Source organism: Dendropsophus ebraccatus, chromosome 13 (genome assembly GCF_027789765.1).
Source record: "Dendropsophus ebraccatus isolate aDenEbr1 chromosome 13, aDenEbr1.pat, whole genome shotgun sequence".
In the NCBI taxonomy this organism is placed as follows: domain Eukaryota; kingdom Metazoa; phylum Chordata; class Amphibia; order Anura; family Hylidae; genus Dendropsophus; species Dendropsophus ebraccatus.
The window spans coordinates 54,296,202-54,309,718 of NC_091466.1; the positions used below are offsets into that span (position 1 = coordinate 54,296,202).

Genomic DNA, 13,517 nt, shown 5'->3' on the forward strand with positions numbered 1-13,517 from the left:
CCAAAGCGCTCTTAATCCAAGTTACTCTTAAACCAAGGTACCACTGTAGTTGTCTTTTAACTAGAAGTCATCTAACGTAACAAGTAATGGTCTTTTAACTTTTGTGATGAAAATACAATGACACTCTGTACAGAATAAAACTAGGGAGGGAAGGAGTATCAAAGGCTACAGATACATTTTATATATGGTGCTTTTTATTATGACAGGTTCAAGGTTTCCAAGAGACAGCAACACGTCTACATGCAGCTTATGCAGGCGATCAAGCCATGGAGATTCAGAAAAAGGAGAAGGAGGTGACAGAGGCTTGGAAAGCCCTGCTGGATGCCTGTGATGGGCGCCGTACAGAGCTGAGCAGTGCGGCTGAGAAGTTCCATTTCTTCAGCATGGTCCGCAATTTAATGCTCTGGATGGAAAGTATCATTAGACAGATTGAAACCCAGGAGAAGCCAAGGTACAAGACTTATTCACCTGCCAATTCTATTTTTGTATTTATAATATTAAAGAGGTATTGCACTCAAACATAACTTTTCGTATGTTCCTTGGACAAGTCAAACGTTTTTTTTTTTTTATAATGACAGGTACACTTTAATTAGGCTGTGTTCACACTACGTATATTTCAGTCAGTATATGTATATTTCAGTCAGTATATTTCAGTCAGCATTGCAACCAAAACCAGGAGTGGATTAAAAACACAGAAAGGATCTGTTCACACAATGTTGAAATTGAGTGGATGGCCGCCATATAATGGCAAATATTTGCTGTTATTTTAAAACAACGGCTGTTATATTAAAGTAATGGCAGTTATTTACTGTTATATGGCGGCCATCCACTCAATATCAACATTGTGTGACCAGATCCTTTCTGTGTTTTTAATCCACTCCTGGTTTTGGTTGCAATACTGACTAATATATACTGACTGAAATATACATAGTGTGAACACAGCCTAATTAGGCTGTAAAGAGTATGATCACTGCACAGATCCCCTAGCCGGAGCCCAACCACTGCCTGGCACGGATCCTCCCACCCCCTGGCAGCAGAGATGAAAGTAGCGCATGATGTGTGCTCCTGTCATCGCATCTGACTACTCACCTATTCCCCCGTGCAAGACGGCTACACGCGCTCATCGGAAGTGGCCTGGACTACACTGCCGGGAGAAGAAGGCAGCGTAGTCCAGGTCACTTCTGGTGAACATGAAGCCGGCCGCCACGGGGGAATAGGTGAGTAGTCGGGTGCAATGACAGGAGCACACATCACGCGCTCCTGTCATCTCTGCTGCAGGGGGGTGATCTGTGCCGCGATCACCGTGCCGCAATACACATTAGAATAATGTAGGCTGAACCCATTGACAGCCCGATCACTAAAGTAAATGAGCACCGATCAGCGTTCGTTTCCTGAGCCTCGATTATCATGCAGCAGGGGCTGTATATATATCCTTAGCAATGTCCGTGCAGCCCTTGCTTTAAAAGTGTAATATTAAAGTTCATACCATAACATTAAAGTTCATACAAATACATTTGTATTTCTTGTTGCATCCATATTTATTTATCAGTTATAACCCAAGCTGTGAGCTCTCCCATCCACTACACTATGATGTTTTGCTGATCAGCTACATCTTGTGAATGATTGGTCCTATAACATGGCCGCCACCCGTGCATGTAACCAACAGGTGCACTTAACTCTTGCCAAAAAATGTGTTTATGTCCTATTTTTTGATTCCCAGAGATGTGTCGTCTGTTGAGTTCCTGATAAAATACCACCAGGAACTGAGGGCTGAAATCGAAGCCAGAAACACGACTTATAGCAGCTGTGTTGAGCTAGGTGAAACTCTGCTGGCTCGTAATCACCCGGATTCAGAAGAGGTAAAATCTCAATCCCTAAAATGTCATACATGATATATCGTTATTTGCCTTTTAATGGGAACCTCTATCAGGTCAGCATTGAACACCATCATTTTGTACTCCTCTGAATTCAGCAGTCTATTAGATGTGTTGCAGTGTGAAGCCAGCATTGTGAACTAGGAGCCCAGTATAGCAGCATGAAAACTGATTTTTTTTTTATTTAAAATAGTGCCACAACTGACCACAGGTTATTATTGGTACTGCAGTTCAGACCTATTCATGTCACTAGAGCTGCAATACAAAAAAAAAAAAAAAAAAAACATGGACAGGTGTGGCTCTTTTTCTGGAATACAGCAGAAATATTTTTCTAATCCTAGACAGCCCATTTAAAGGGCACTAAAAAGATTTGTTCTTAAAGGGTTTCTGTCATTTCATTGATTCCCATAAATCAATAGTAGAAGGGAAGGTAAATTGAAGTATACTTTTTGGAGTCTGTTTTTGCCTTAAGGTTCACACGATGTGAAAATCATGGCCAATGGATTACATAGTATGTACAACCTCCCCTCTGACAGTATTCTATAATCCATTTTTATCATTTTAACAGATAAAGGAAAAGCTTGGCGAGCTCGCTGAAAGAAGGGCAGAGATGATGGAGAAATGGGACAAGCGATGGGAATGGCTAAATGTTTGTAAGTAAACACACAGTGCCACCTAGTGGTCAGATAGGAGCATTTTTCTTAGTTGAATATTACTCTTCATCCTTCTTGTTGGTACTAGAGTTGGCAATTTATGAAAAATTAGCTCTAGTAAAGTTTTAGGAAGTGATCAGTGATGGTCCAATGCAGAAACATATAACTCAACTATACAAGACTTGCCTACCATTCCAGGAGTCCAAAAGCTACATGTGCGTTCACAAGTACAGGATCTGCAGCAGATCTGCAGTAGATTTGATGGCGCAGATTTGAATCTGCAGCAGATCCGCAGAAGATTTGATGGCCCAGAGTTAGGGCCCTATTCCACCTTTCGATTATCGTTCGCATAATTATTAGCGATTAACGATCTCAAACGACCGCTATTGCGAAAGACCTGAAAACGTTCACTCATTTCCATGGAACGATAATCATTACTTATGATCGTATTTGCGATAATTTTTCTTCGCTATTTCTTCGCTACTGCGAATGACCGAACGACGTCTTATTCAATGCAAACGATTTGCGAATGTTTTGCGAACGAGCAACGATAAAAATAGGTCCAGGTCTTATAAAGCGATCAACGATTTCTCGTTCGGTCGTTAATCGTTAATTGCATTTCAACCGAACGATTATTGTTTAGATTCGAACGATTTAACGATAATCTGAACAATAATCGTCCGGTGGAATAGGGCTCTTACTTTGCATTGAATCTGAAACTTCAAATCTGCGCCATCGAATCTGCTGCAGATCCTGTACGTGTGAACGCACCCTAATTAGGGTGCATTCACACCTACAGGATCCGCAGCAGATCTGCAGCAGATCCGCAGCAGATTTGATGGTGCAGATTTGATGCTGTGTTCAGTTATTTAAATGAAATCTGCTGCGGATCCGGTAAGTGTGAACGTACCTTTAAAGAGCTACTGCTACTTTAAGCTACTTTCTGGTGGCAGAAAGTTAGACAGATTTGTAATTTACTTTTATGTAAAAATGTCAAGCCTTCCAGTACTTATCAGCTGCTGTATGTCCTACTGGAAGTGGTGTATTCTTTCCAGTCTAACACAGTGCTCTCTGCCACCACCTCTGATGTCAGGAACTGTGCAGAGCAGGAGAGGTTTTCTTTTAAGTGGGATTTGCTACTGCTCTGGACAGTTCCTGACATGGACAGAGGTGGCAGCAGAGAGCACTGTGTCAGACTGGAAAGAATACACCCCTTCCTGCAGGACATACAGCAGCCGATAAGCACTGGAACACTTAAGATTTTCAGATACAAGTCATTTACAAATCTGTAATGCCTATATATCAGAAAAATTAGAAGAGATATACATTGTCTATGCATTAGAGTAATTCTGAAATAGGTTCCAGTTTTGTTTAACGTTACAGTTAGTATATATGCCATACCATTTTAAGTCTAATGTGCCCATAGGCTAGCATTGACCAAGAATTCTATTTCCGTACCCATTTGTCTGTATTATAAGCATAGTCAATTGAGATTAATATGGCGAGCCTGACATGCTGCATGTGAGGGTTAACAGTATCTTCCTGCTATTCTTTTAAGTGTTGGAGGTTTGTCAGTTTGCCAGAGATGCCTCCATGGCAGAGGCCTGGTTAATAGCTAAGGAACCCTACTTGCTGGCCACACATGTTGGAAACAGTGTCGATGATGTGGAGAAGTTACTAAAAAAGCATGAAGCCTTTGAAAAGTCCACGGCCACATGGGAAGAAAGATTTTCAGCACTTGAAAGGCTGACTACGGTACGTGTGTAATGCGATACACTGAAACACTGCACCAGCTGCCTGTGGCCCGGCTCTCACTGAATGAATGAAAGTGGTAGCTGAGGGCATCAGACCACATCAAGCTCAGCATAGATGGCTCACAGCCAGGGTCCCCAGCTGTCCAAATCCCAACACAGTATATACATACATAAAACAGATATATAGTGATTATTATAAGAGTAACAGGTGACATTTATTTTTTTTAGTTTTAAAGTGACTCTGTACCCACAATCTGAACCCCCCAAACCACTTGTACCTTCAGATAGCTGCTTTTAATCCAAGACCTGTCCTGGGGTCCGTTCGGCAGGTGATGCAGTTATTGTCCTAAAAAACAACCTTTAAACTTGCAGCCCCGTGCTCAATGGCCGGTGCTTAGATTGTGTATGCATTAGGCTGGCACAACCTCTCTGTCCCTCCTCCCCACCCTCCTCATAATTAGGAATGCCCCTAGAACATTTTCTCCTGTCTGAACATTGCACAGGTGCCTTAACAATCCAGCCCATGTGCCGTGCTGACACAGCTGAGGAATAGGAGACAATCTACCTGGAGCATTCCTAATGATGAAGAGGATGGGGAGGAGGGACAGAAAGGTTTTGCCAGCCTAATGCATATACAATCTAGGCCAGGGGCTGCCAGTTTAAAAGTTGTTTTTTAGGACAATAACTGCATCACCTGCCGAACGATTAAAAGCAGCTATCTGAAGGTACAAGTGGTTTGGGGGGGGGGGGGGGGGGGGCTAAGATTGTGGGTACAGAGTCACTTTAAGGGATTTAGGCCATTCTTCTTTATTTATTCCCATTCTGCATACAGACCTCAGGTCTCCTAAAAAATAAACAATAGGCAATAGCCAATATGCACTATAAACAGCATAGCATTCTCTGATATATTGTTCAGGCCAAGTTTTTTTTTTTATTGCAAAAATATTTCATTTACTTGTATCAGAAATCCAAGGGCATACACTATAATGTATGATCTGGCCCCATATTATGGTAGATATCTGCACCTTGGCAATCTGATGTGATTTCCACATAAAATCCTCAAGGAAACACATTGATAGGATACAGGTCATTTATTTGTGTTCTGAGTGTGGATTCCCAGATCTGCAGCATCAAAATCCATGCTGGATAAACCACAGTACAGATTTCTATAAGACACCTTGGGGGGGATTTATGTAGACTGGCATACTCGTACACTGATCTTAAATTAGGTCCGCTCTTTTCCTCAGCCATATTCTCAAGGAGGCGCATACCTATTAGTGGTCACGCCTCCTCCCCGCCTTGCCATGCCCTCCAGGCCACCCATCGGGCAAGCGGGGGATACAGCAGGCGTACACCAGGGAGAAGGGGCGAATCTGTTTTCCCTAGTCAGTTCCATTTCTGGTTTTGGTTGAAAAAAGACTGATGGAAATACTATGTGTGAACATAGCCTGGCACTGTGTTAAAGCAGACTTCGCATTGATTTCAGTGCAGACTCTAAAAGGGAATCTGTACTACAATCTGTCTGTGTCAGTGTGTTTCTATATGGCATTCATTAGTTGATAAATAAATTTCAGGTGCTGGTCGTCCTCCATCACAATGCTTCTCGCATGAATGGCACATTTATAATGTTATTTTTCATTCTCAGTTGGAATTGCTGGAAATACGTAAATACCAGGAAGCCAGGATGCAACAAATGGCTATGGCAGCTGAGGCTGAAACCAGAGAGGTCCAGGCAGAAATCCAGTAAGACCGAATAATGAGCCTTAATTATTATTAAGATGATCATGTTTAATGGTGGGGATGGTCAATGACAAGGCAGCTGCATGCCGAGACCGGCACAGATCATGTTCACTATTGTTATCATATTATTTTTGTCATCTACATAACTGAATACTCAAATCGACTGGTGTCATAAAGTTATGCGGATTTGTAATTTGCTTTTATTAAAAAAAAAACTACATTCTTCCAGTACTTATCAGCTGCTGTATGTCCTGCAGGAAGTGGTGCATTACTTCTAGTCTGACACAGTGCTTTCTGCTGCCCCCTCTGTCTGTGACAGGATCTGTCCAAAGCAGGAAAGGTTTTCAATAGGGATTTGCTATTGCTCTGAGCAGTTTCTGTTACGGAGAGAAGTGGCATCAGACAGAAAAGAGAATGCCACTTCCTGTGGGACATACAGCAGCTGATAAGTATGGGAAGACTTTTTAGATGTTTTAATAGAAGTAATTTACAAATCTGTATACCTTTCTCACACCAGTTGATTTGAAAGACTGATGCTGTTCACTGTAGACAGTTTTGCTTTCAATATAGCTACCTTCTGAACAGCCACACAAAACATCTTGTCACGTATGTCATTCATCTCATATGTGAGCCAGATAATGTAGAATGTTGACTCAGTATAGTGATGAAACAATAAAGTTTTGGGAATTTATCAGAAGTTCATCCAGATGATGTACAGGTTTATTAAAATATGCACCAGTAAATTCCCCTCTTCATCATATTGGCCCTGTTGTTAAAGCTGACCATAAACAATAGAACATGTGACTTTCATTCCTTATTAACATGTATGATTAGCTCTGCTGTTAATGTCAGCGATGGAACGGGTCCTCTAATTATCCGCCCACATGCTTTCCCTTTGACATTTTATGGATTTCCCGTAATGGGTCCTACAGGGGAAGTGTACGGCCACTTGTAGAGATGAGCAAACTTGTTAAATTCGGTTTGGCAGGTTCGCTAAACTCTAATGTAAAGTTTAGGTTAGTCCAAACCGAAATTTAAATGAACTGCCCTAAAACAGCTACACGATTGCAGGCGTTTAGCTGTTTCATCATGGTTCAAAAAAATGTGCTCATCTATACTTACCAGTCTGCTCTCCCCCGGTGTCCTTCTTCTCTGGTCCCTGCAGGCACCAAAGTTCTATTCAGCCAATCCCTAACTAAGGGCCCTATTCCACCGGACGATTATCGTTTGCATAATCGTTAACAATTAACGATCTCAAATGACCGCTATTGCGAAATACCTGGAAACGTTCACTCATTTCCATGGAACAATAATCGTTACTTATGATCGTATTTGCGATCGTTTTTTCTTCGCTATTGCGTTCGTATCTACTGCGAATGAACGAACGTCTTATTCAATGTGAACGATTTGCGAACGAGGAACAATAAAAATAGGTCCAGGTCTTATAAAGCGATCAACGATTTCTCGTTCGGTCGTTAATCGTTAACTGCATTTCAACGATTAGAACGATTTAACGATTATCTGAACGATAATCGTCCGGTAGAATAGGGCCCTAAGATAGGACAGTTATGCAGCCAGAAATTGGCTGAGCGAGCTGTCATTGCAGATACAACAAAGACAGCCCTCTCAGCCAATCACTGGCCACAGCACTTTCCTGTCTCAGTCAGCGATTGGCTGAACGGGCAGGAGGTGGCTGAAGACACAAAGACCCAGATGAGGACACCGGGAGAGAGCAGGACAGGTGAGAAAATATTTTTTTGTTTGTTTTTTAGATGTGCAGCCCCAATCTTCTCAACTTGATCCGAACTTTGCAAAAGGTTTGGTTTGGCTTTTTGCACAGTTCAAAACTAGTCTGGATTTGGAAGGCTCAGTTTGCACATCTCTAGCCACATACAGCTTTCCCCAACAGCAGTGGCTAAAAGCTCGGGGTATCTGAAGCCAGAACGGGATGGACAGATTTCATGTTAATGTTATTGTTGCGGACATGAATATATCATAGATCTCTATGACTAACTGATTTACAATGTTTCTATTCCCAGTGTTCAGCCAAAAGACGAAAGAGAATATTGGGAACCATCTCTGAGCCAAGCAGTGGAGGAACCAGAAGAGGTAAGCGGAGACTGTTCTATCTTCTGGCTGGGCTACAATTTTGTGTGAAAACTAATCAGTTATAGCAACTTTTATTATTTGTGGTTTCTGTGCTTGGCCGGCCAACATTTGACTTGAGCCAGATTAGTATGTTCATGTACCTCTATGATTTTTCAATGATCTGACGATATTTTATGACATGTTTCCCTTATTTTGTTATAGGAAAAAGAAATGATAGAACACCAACTCCCTAGCAAACATGATATACAAGAGACGCAAATAATTGTGGAAGAGTGGAAAAGCACAACAGAGGATCCAGAGAGTGAACGGGCAGGGCCGTCAGAGTACAGCGTATTACACCCAACTGTGATTGTAACAGAAGAGGTCTCAACTCTTCCAGCAAGTCTGTCTAGTTCTGCCAGTGCTCATATGCAAGGAAACTTACTCAGGAAACACGACCTGGAAGGACCACTAAAGAAAGCGCAAAACAGGTAGAATACCCAATGACAATATGGTTAAGATAAGAGTACAAGTACAATATTTATTAAATCGGAGCTGAGTATTTAAGGCTGGTTAAAGGTCTGTATGCATAGATGTTTTTATGGCTCAGGTAGCTTTAGCTTTGGTATATCTTCATGTTATGCAATGTTACAGATAGGATCAGGTTAAATATACAAACAAGTGCTGCAACACAGGTCCCTGGGAGATCATATAAAAATTAATCTATTAATCTTTTAGACCTAAAGATTTGTTTGCCGCAAATGACTGCCAATTAACAAGATTGGCACTCTTTTGCAGAAACTTTACAAGCCACGAAAAATCGAGTGACCGGGCTGCATGAATGATCCTTGTATTGTTTGTGCAGCCCTAGAATATGTATATATCTGTGTTGCCAGTTTGCAGGTAACAAGCAGTGTATACTTACCAACCATGCTGCTTGAGATCCATTTGGCATTTGGCTCTTCAGTCCTTCGGTTGCCTGCTGTATCTTCAGGCTCCACCTCCTCCGACTGTCAATCATTCTGGAGGAGGTGGAGCCTTGAAGCAAAGTACCAGCGGTAGATCGCTTTTCTGTTTTTACCATGAATAGACCGGCACCGCCACCAGTCTATTACCAAGCACCAGCCCGGCCTGAAGCACTGGAGAGCATCCGGTTCACAAGCAGCACAGATGGTAAGTATAGACTGCTTGTGATCTTGTGTAATATGACTGTAGTATGCATATTACGGCTGTAGTTTGCATAATATGGATATATTTTTGCTTTGAAATGATGCCCATCCAAAAAGACGCTGGAAATACAGCCAAGGATAGATATTGTGTGAACGCTGCCTTTCAGTGTTCACTTGCTATGTGCATCAGTCCATCTGAAAAGCAGATTCAGAAAAAAATTCTATAATGTCACTATCACTTTCCGATATGGTGAGTTCTGATAGTTAAAGGTGAATTTTCTCAGCTGGTACTGGGCAACTCATCTGTCTAAATGTGACATGTTGTAGACCGTTCTTGGAGGAAATTCATCACCTTTCCTAGCAGTCATCTGTATGTGTTTTGAGGGATTAGCCAACACTTTTTTTTCTTTTGAAGTGGCACTTGAGTGATTTTTTATTTGGCTTGTAGCTGTTTTTTTTTTTTTTTAATCAGGTCCTGTTTTCAGCAGGAATTTGTGTATCCATCTTACACTTGAAAAACCAGTCTGAAATCACATAGCACTGAAATGTAGACAGGACCTAAAAAGAGAGAAGCCTGACTTCTTGCATAGAAGTTCTATAGAAGTACACTTACATTTAGTTCTGGCAAGATTGATGCTCATTTCTACTTTTTTATATAAAATGAAAAGAATGCAAATAAGTACGTATTCATGGTGTCTTCTTGCTCTGCAGGTCCTGGAACAATGTCTTCTGTGTCCTTAAGGATCATGATTTATATTTTTACAAAGATGTCAAGAGTTTTTCCTTGAATGAAACTTTACCAGGTGAAGAACTTCTTTTCCTGGGCGGTGCGGCTTGTGAAGCAGTGGCGGACTATAAGAAGAAAAAGCATGTGTTCAGGCTAAGGTATTGTAGTACTCTTACCAGAACATTCCTTCACAGCTTACCTGATAGTTACAGTTCTGAGTGTTTTACAGCTCTGCTAGCTATCCAGAGGCTTATGCCCCGCTACTGTACACCTGTGCACCATCTCACACTGTTGTCACTTAGCATTTTTCCAGATGCTTCATTCTGACTATTCTGTCATAGTGCCAGGAAGGGATAAACGGAAAGCTGGGTGATTATCACACTCACACTAATTGGAATAGTTTGTCACTGTTCAAGTTATACATCTGTTTTACAGTTTCCGGCTATGTTCACACTACGTAAAACTACGGCCGTAGTCCGAACCGCAAAACTACGGCCATAGTTTTGAGGTTTATGCCTTGGCTGCAATATATATATGAACTACGGTTGTACAATGCACACTACGTATCAGACAACAGCCGTTGTTTTCACAGCTCCGTGAAAAATGAACATGTCATTTATTTCCGGCCGGTAATGTTCCAACTACGGACGTAAATTTCAATGCGGCCGCGGATGGAATATTTATTTCTGCAAAATTAAACTTGATTTTGAAATAAAAAAAATTCTGTGTGGTTTATTGGGCTGGGCGCAGTATTCCAAATAAATTACTTGTTTCATCCCGCTCAGAAACAAGCTAGGAAGCAAAATTATACAACGTACACGTCCGGCCGGGTGAAAACCAAGGCCGTTAATTTACGTTGTGTGAACATAGCCTAAAGATTTTGAACATATAGAGGATTGTATTTTGTAAATAAAACTGTGCTTTGATTTTCCAGGCTATGTGACGGCAATGAGTGGCTCTTCCTAACAAAAGATGAGGTATGTACAATACAACTACAATACAACAATTGCCTTTCTGCATAAACCAAAATCCTGATAACCATCGTGACTGTCTTCTGGCCACTACTCCGTGCAATAGTAGTGGTGGTAGCAGACCACCGCTATTTTCTATGGGCTACCCTTAGACAGCTCCCCATGGTTCCCCCCCCCCCCGTCCCCCGGGCTCAATGTCAGTGCTTGTAAAAGCACCGACAGTAAGCGAGGAACAAGGAGCTTGCTCCTAACATGGCCCTTACTGTCACTATAAAAAACTTTTGATGTCTCACAGACATGTCAAAAGTGTTGATAAATTGAGGTCTGATGTTCAGACACCCATCGATTGTTAGATATACCAGGAGAAGAGCACAGCTGATTGCTTCACTCCCAAGTTCGCTGCTTTTCCTAACTCGTTGCATAGGCTAAGTCTATGGGCTTACAATGAAGCCCTTTTTATGCAAAAAGTCAAGGGGAGCAGCGAGCTGTGGACCGAAACACTCAGCCCCCTACTCATAAGGATATATGACATGTCTGAGTGACATGTGAATTTTTTTTTATGTGACAATAATACTTTAAACGTGGACTTCTAAAATGTTATCCATTATATGTTAAAGGGGTATTCTGGTAAGGTAAAATGCATGTTGAATCATCCCCCATGGAGACTTACAATTTGTTCCATACTTGTCATTATCTTTTCAGTCTCCTTCTACCAGTTCTGAGCTGTTGCTTTCTGCTGAAGACACAAAAAACTGCAAGTGAACTGTTTACTTTGTCTTTCTTCACTCTTAACCCCCTCCTCCTCCCTAACTTCCAAAATGGCATATGTAAACAGTGTCCCTGGTGGGCTGTACCTGCACTGTAATACCGGGAGGATTATTCTGAGGTCAAGTTGCTCGTAACCTCACTGTGATTAACCTTCCCGGCATTACAGAGTGCACAGAAACACAACTAGAGACGCTGTTTACATTAGCCGTCTCAGAAATAACGGGGGAGGAGTGGAGATAGGGAGAACAGCTCACGCACAGTTTTCTGTGTCTTCAGCAGAAGGCGGCATGCTCTGAACTGGGGGAAGGGGAGTGGAATACCCCTTTAACTCATCGAGCACCGGAAACACTCTCCAAACTACACCTTGAACCAGTATCTGAAAATCCATAAGGCCCTATTACATGGCCCTAAATGAGGAGCAAGTAAGCGCTGACCTGTCAGGATTGTGTTCTTTCAACACGTTGAAAGACAACAATTAGCCGACATTATGCATGTTGCCTTTTAACACCCCTAACGGTTGATAATCACTTGGTGTAATAGGGCCTTTACACTGCCCCCATTTACAATCTTGTAAAGATGCCCCTGATTACTGTGTATTCTCTCCTTGAAGCATTGCACCACAGTTTGTGAACTTTTGATACATTTCATCCTTACAATTATTTTTTACATATTTTAGGCTGATCGTCAAGCCTGGATTGACAGTCTCAGAACATCGATCGCAGAGACATCTGATCAGAAACCAAAGTCTAAAAGTCTTCCTCTCCCTTCCACATCTGCCTCAGAGGTCAAGCCAGAGAAAAAGGAAAAAAGATTCAGCCTCTTCCCATCTAAAAAATAGTATTTAAGGAACCCCAACCAAGTACTGTCTACTTTTTACCTAACAGGAAACCGTCTGAGCACTACAGTTCCTGGGAGTTGGCTCATCCCCGCATCTCTGACCACCTGAAATCACACCACTATGATCTGAGTTCCTGCTAGAAGTGGACCCATCATTTACACACAGTAGATGCGGCCATTTTCTGGACCATACCAACAGCACATTAATTTACTAGAAACCACCGCATTAATGCCTCTAGTAATTGATGGATTGGTTCAGTCCAGAATATGGCATCCCAAAGTGTATGACTAGCATCCACTTGTTATAGTGGAGAGCGGCAGTATCCATATAGGCATTTGAACTACTGGTCCTTCTGTTATTACAAGAATATATATTGTCATCTTGTCCGCAATATCGGATGGCTTCTTCTAGTTTGCATGTCTTGCAGAAGTTTTCCTCAAATGTTATTTTCCTGGTCATGACGTTTTGCCAGCAGGTAGAGATCCATTGCATTTGGTAGTTATCCACGATAGTAAAATATAGCAAAGAACAATGTTGTACTGTATCCTGTAGTGGACTGCCTTCAGCCCTTTGCTGTCTGGTTTAGTTTTAAAGGCTGAACATGACCTCAATGAGGTTGGAGTCTATGACCCTGCCCCTGTATGTAGTGGGCTCTACTGGATGAGATCTACTCATTCAATTAAGTCAGGCATGGGGAACCTTCAGCCCTCCAGCTGTTGCAAAACTACAATTACCATCATGCCTGGAAAGCCGAAGCTTTATCTTTGGCTGTCCAGGCATGATGGAAATTGTAGTTTTGCAACAGCTGGAGGGCTGAATTTCCCCATGCCTAAATTAAGTTGAAGAAATTGGCCTGACACCTTTTTTAGTAGGCTCAAAAAGGCCACAAGCAACAAGCAATGGCCACATAGTTTTAATTTATTGGCAACTGTCAC

At 41.8% G+C, this 13,517-nt stretch overlaps 1 protein-coding gene across 3 annotated transcripts in view; it reads left to right on the forward strand.

The window, feature by feature from the left end:
- Positions 1-13,291, forward strand: part of SPTB (spectrin beta, erythrocytic) — an 80,495-nt gene extending 67,204 nt beyond the window's left edge. For all 3 annotated transcript variants that reach the window (XM_069950862.1, XM_069950863.1, XM_069950864.1), the window contains 10 exons: positions 207-451; positions 1,721-1,859; positions 2,443-2,527; positions 4,086-4,282; positions 5,927-6,024; positions 8,061-8,130; positions 8,332-8,600; positions 9,990-10,163; positions 10,940-10,982; positions 12,421-13,291. In XM_069950862.1, coding sequence (XP_069806963.1) covers positions 207-451; positions 1,721-1,859; positions 2,443-2,527; positions 4,086-4,282; positions 5,927-6,024; positions 8,061-8,130; positions 8,332-8,600; positions 9,990-10,163; positions 10,940-10,982; positions 12,421-12,582 — 1,482 coding nt within the window. In that variant the 3' untranslated portion in view covers positions 12,583-13,291. The remainder of the gene's footprint in view (positions 1-206; positions 452-1,720; positions 1,860-2,442; positions 2,528-4,085; positions 4,283-5,926; positions 6,025-8,060; positions 8,131-8,331; positions 8,601-9,989; positions 10,164-10,939; positions 10,983-12,420) is intronic.
- The last annotated feature ends 226 nt before the right edge of the window (positions 13,292-13,517 follow it).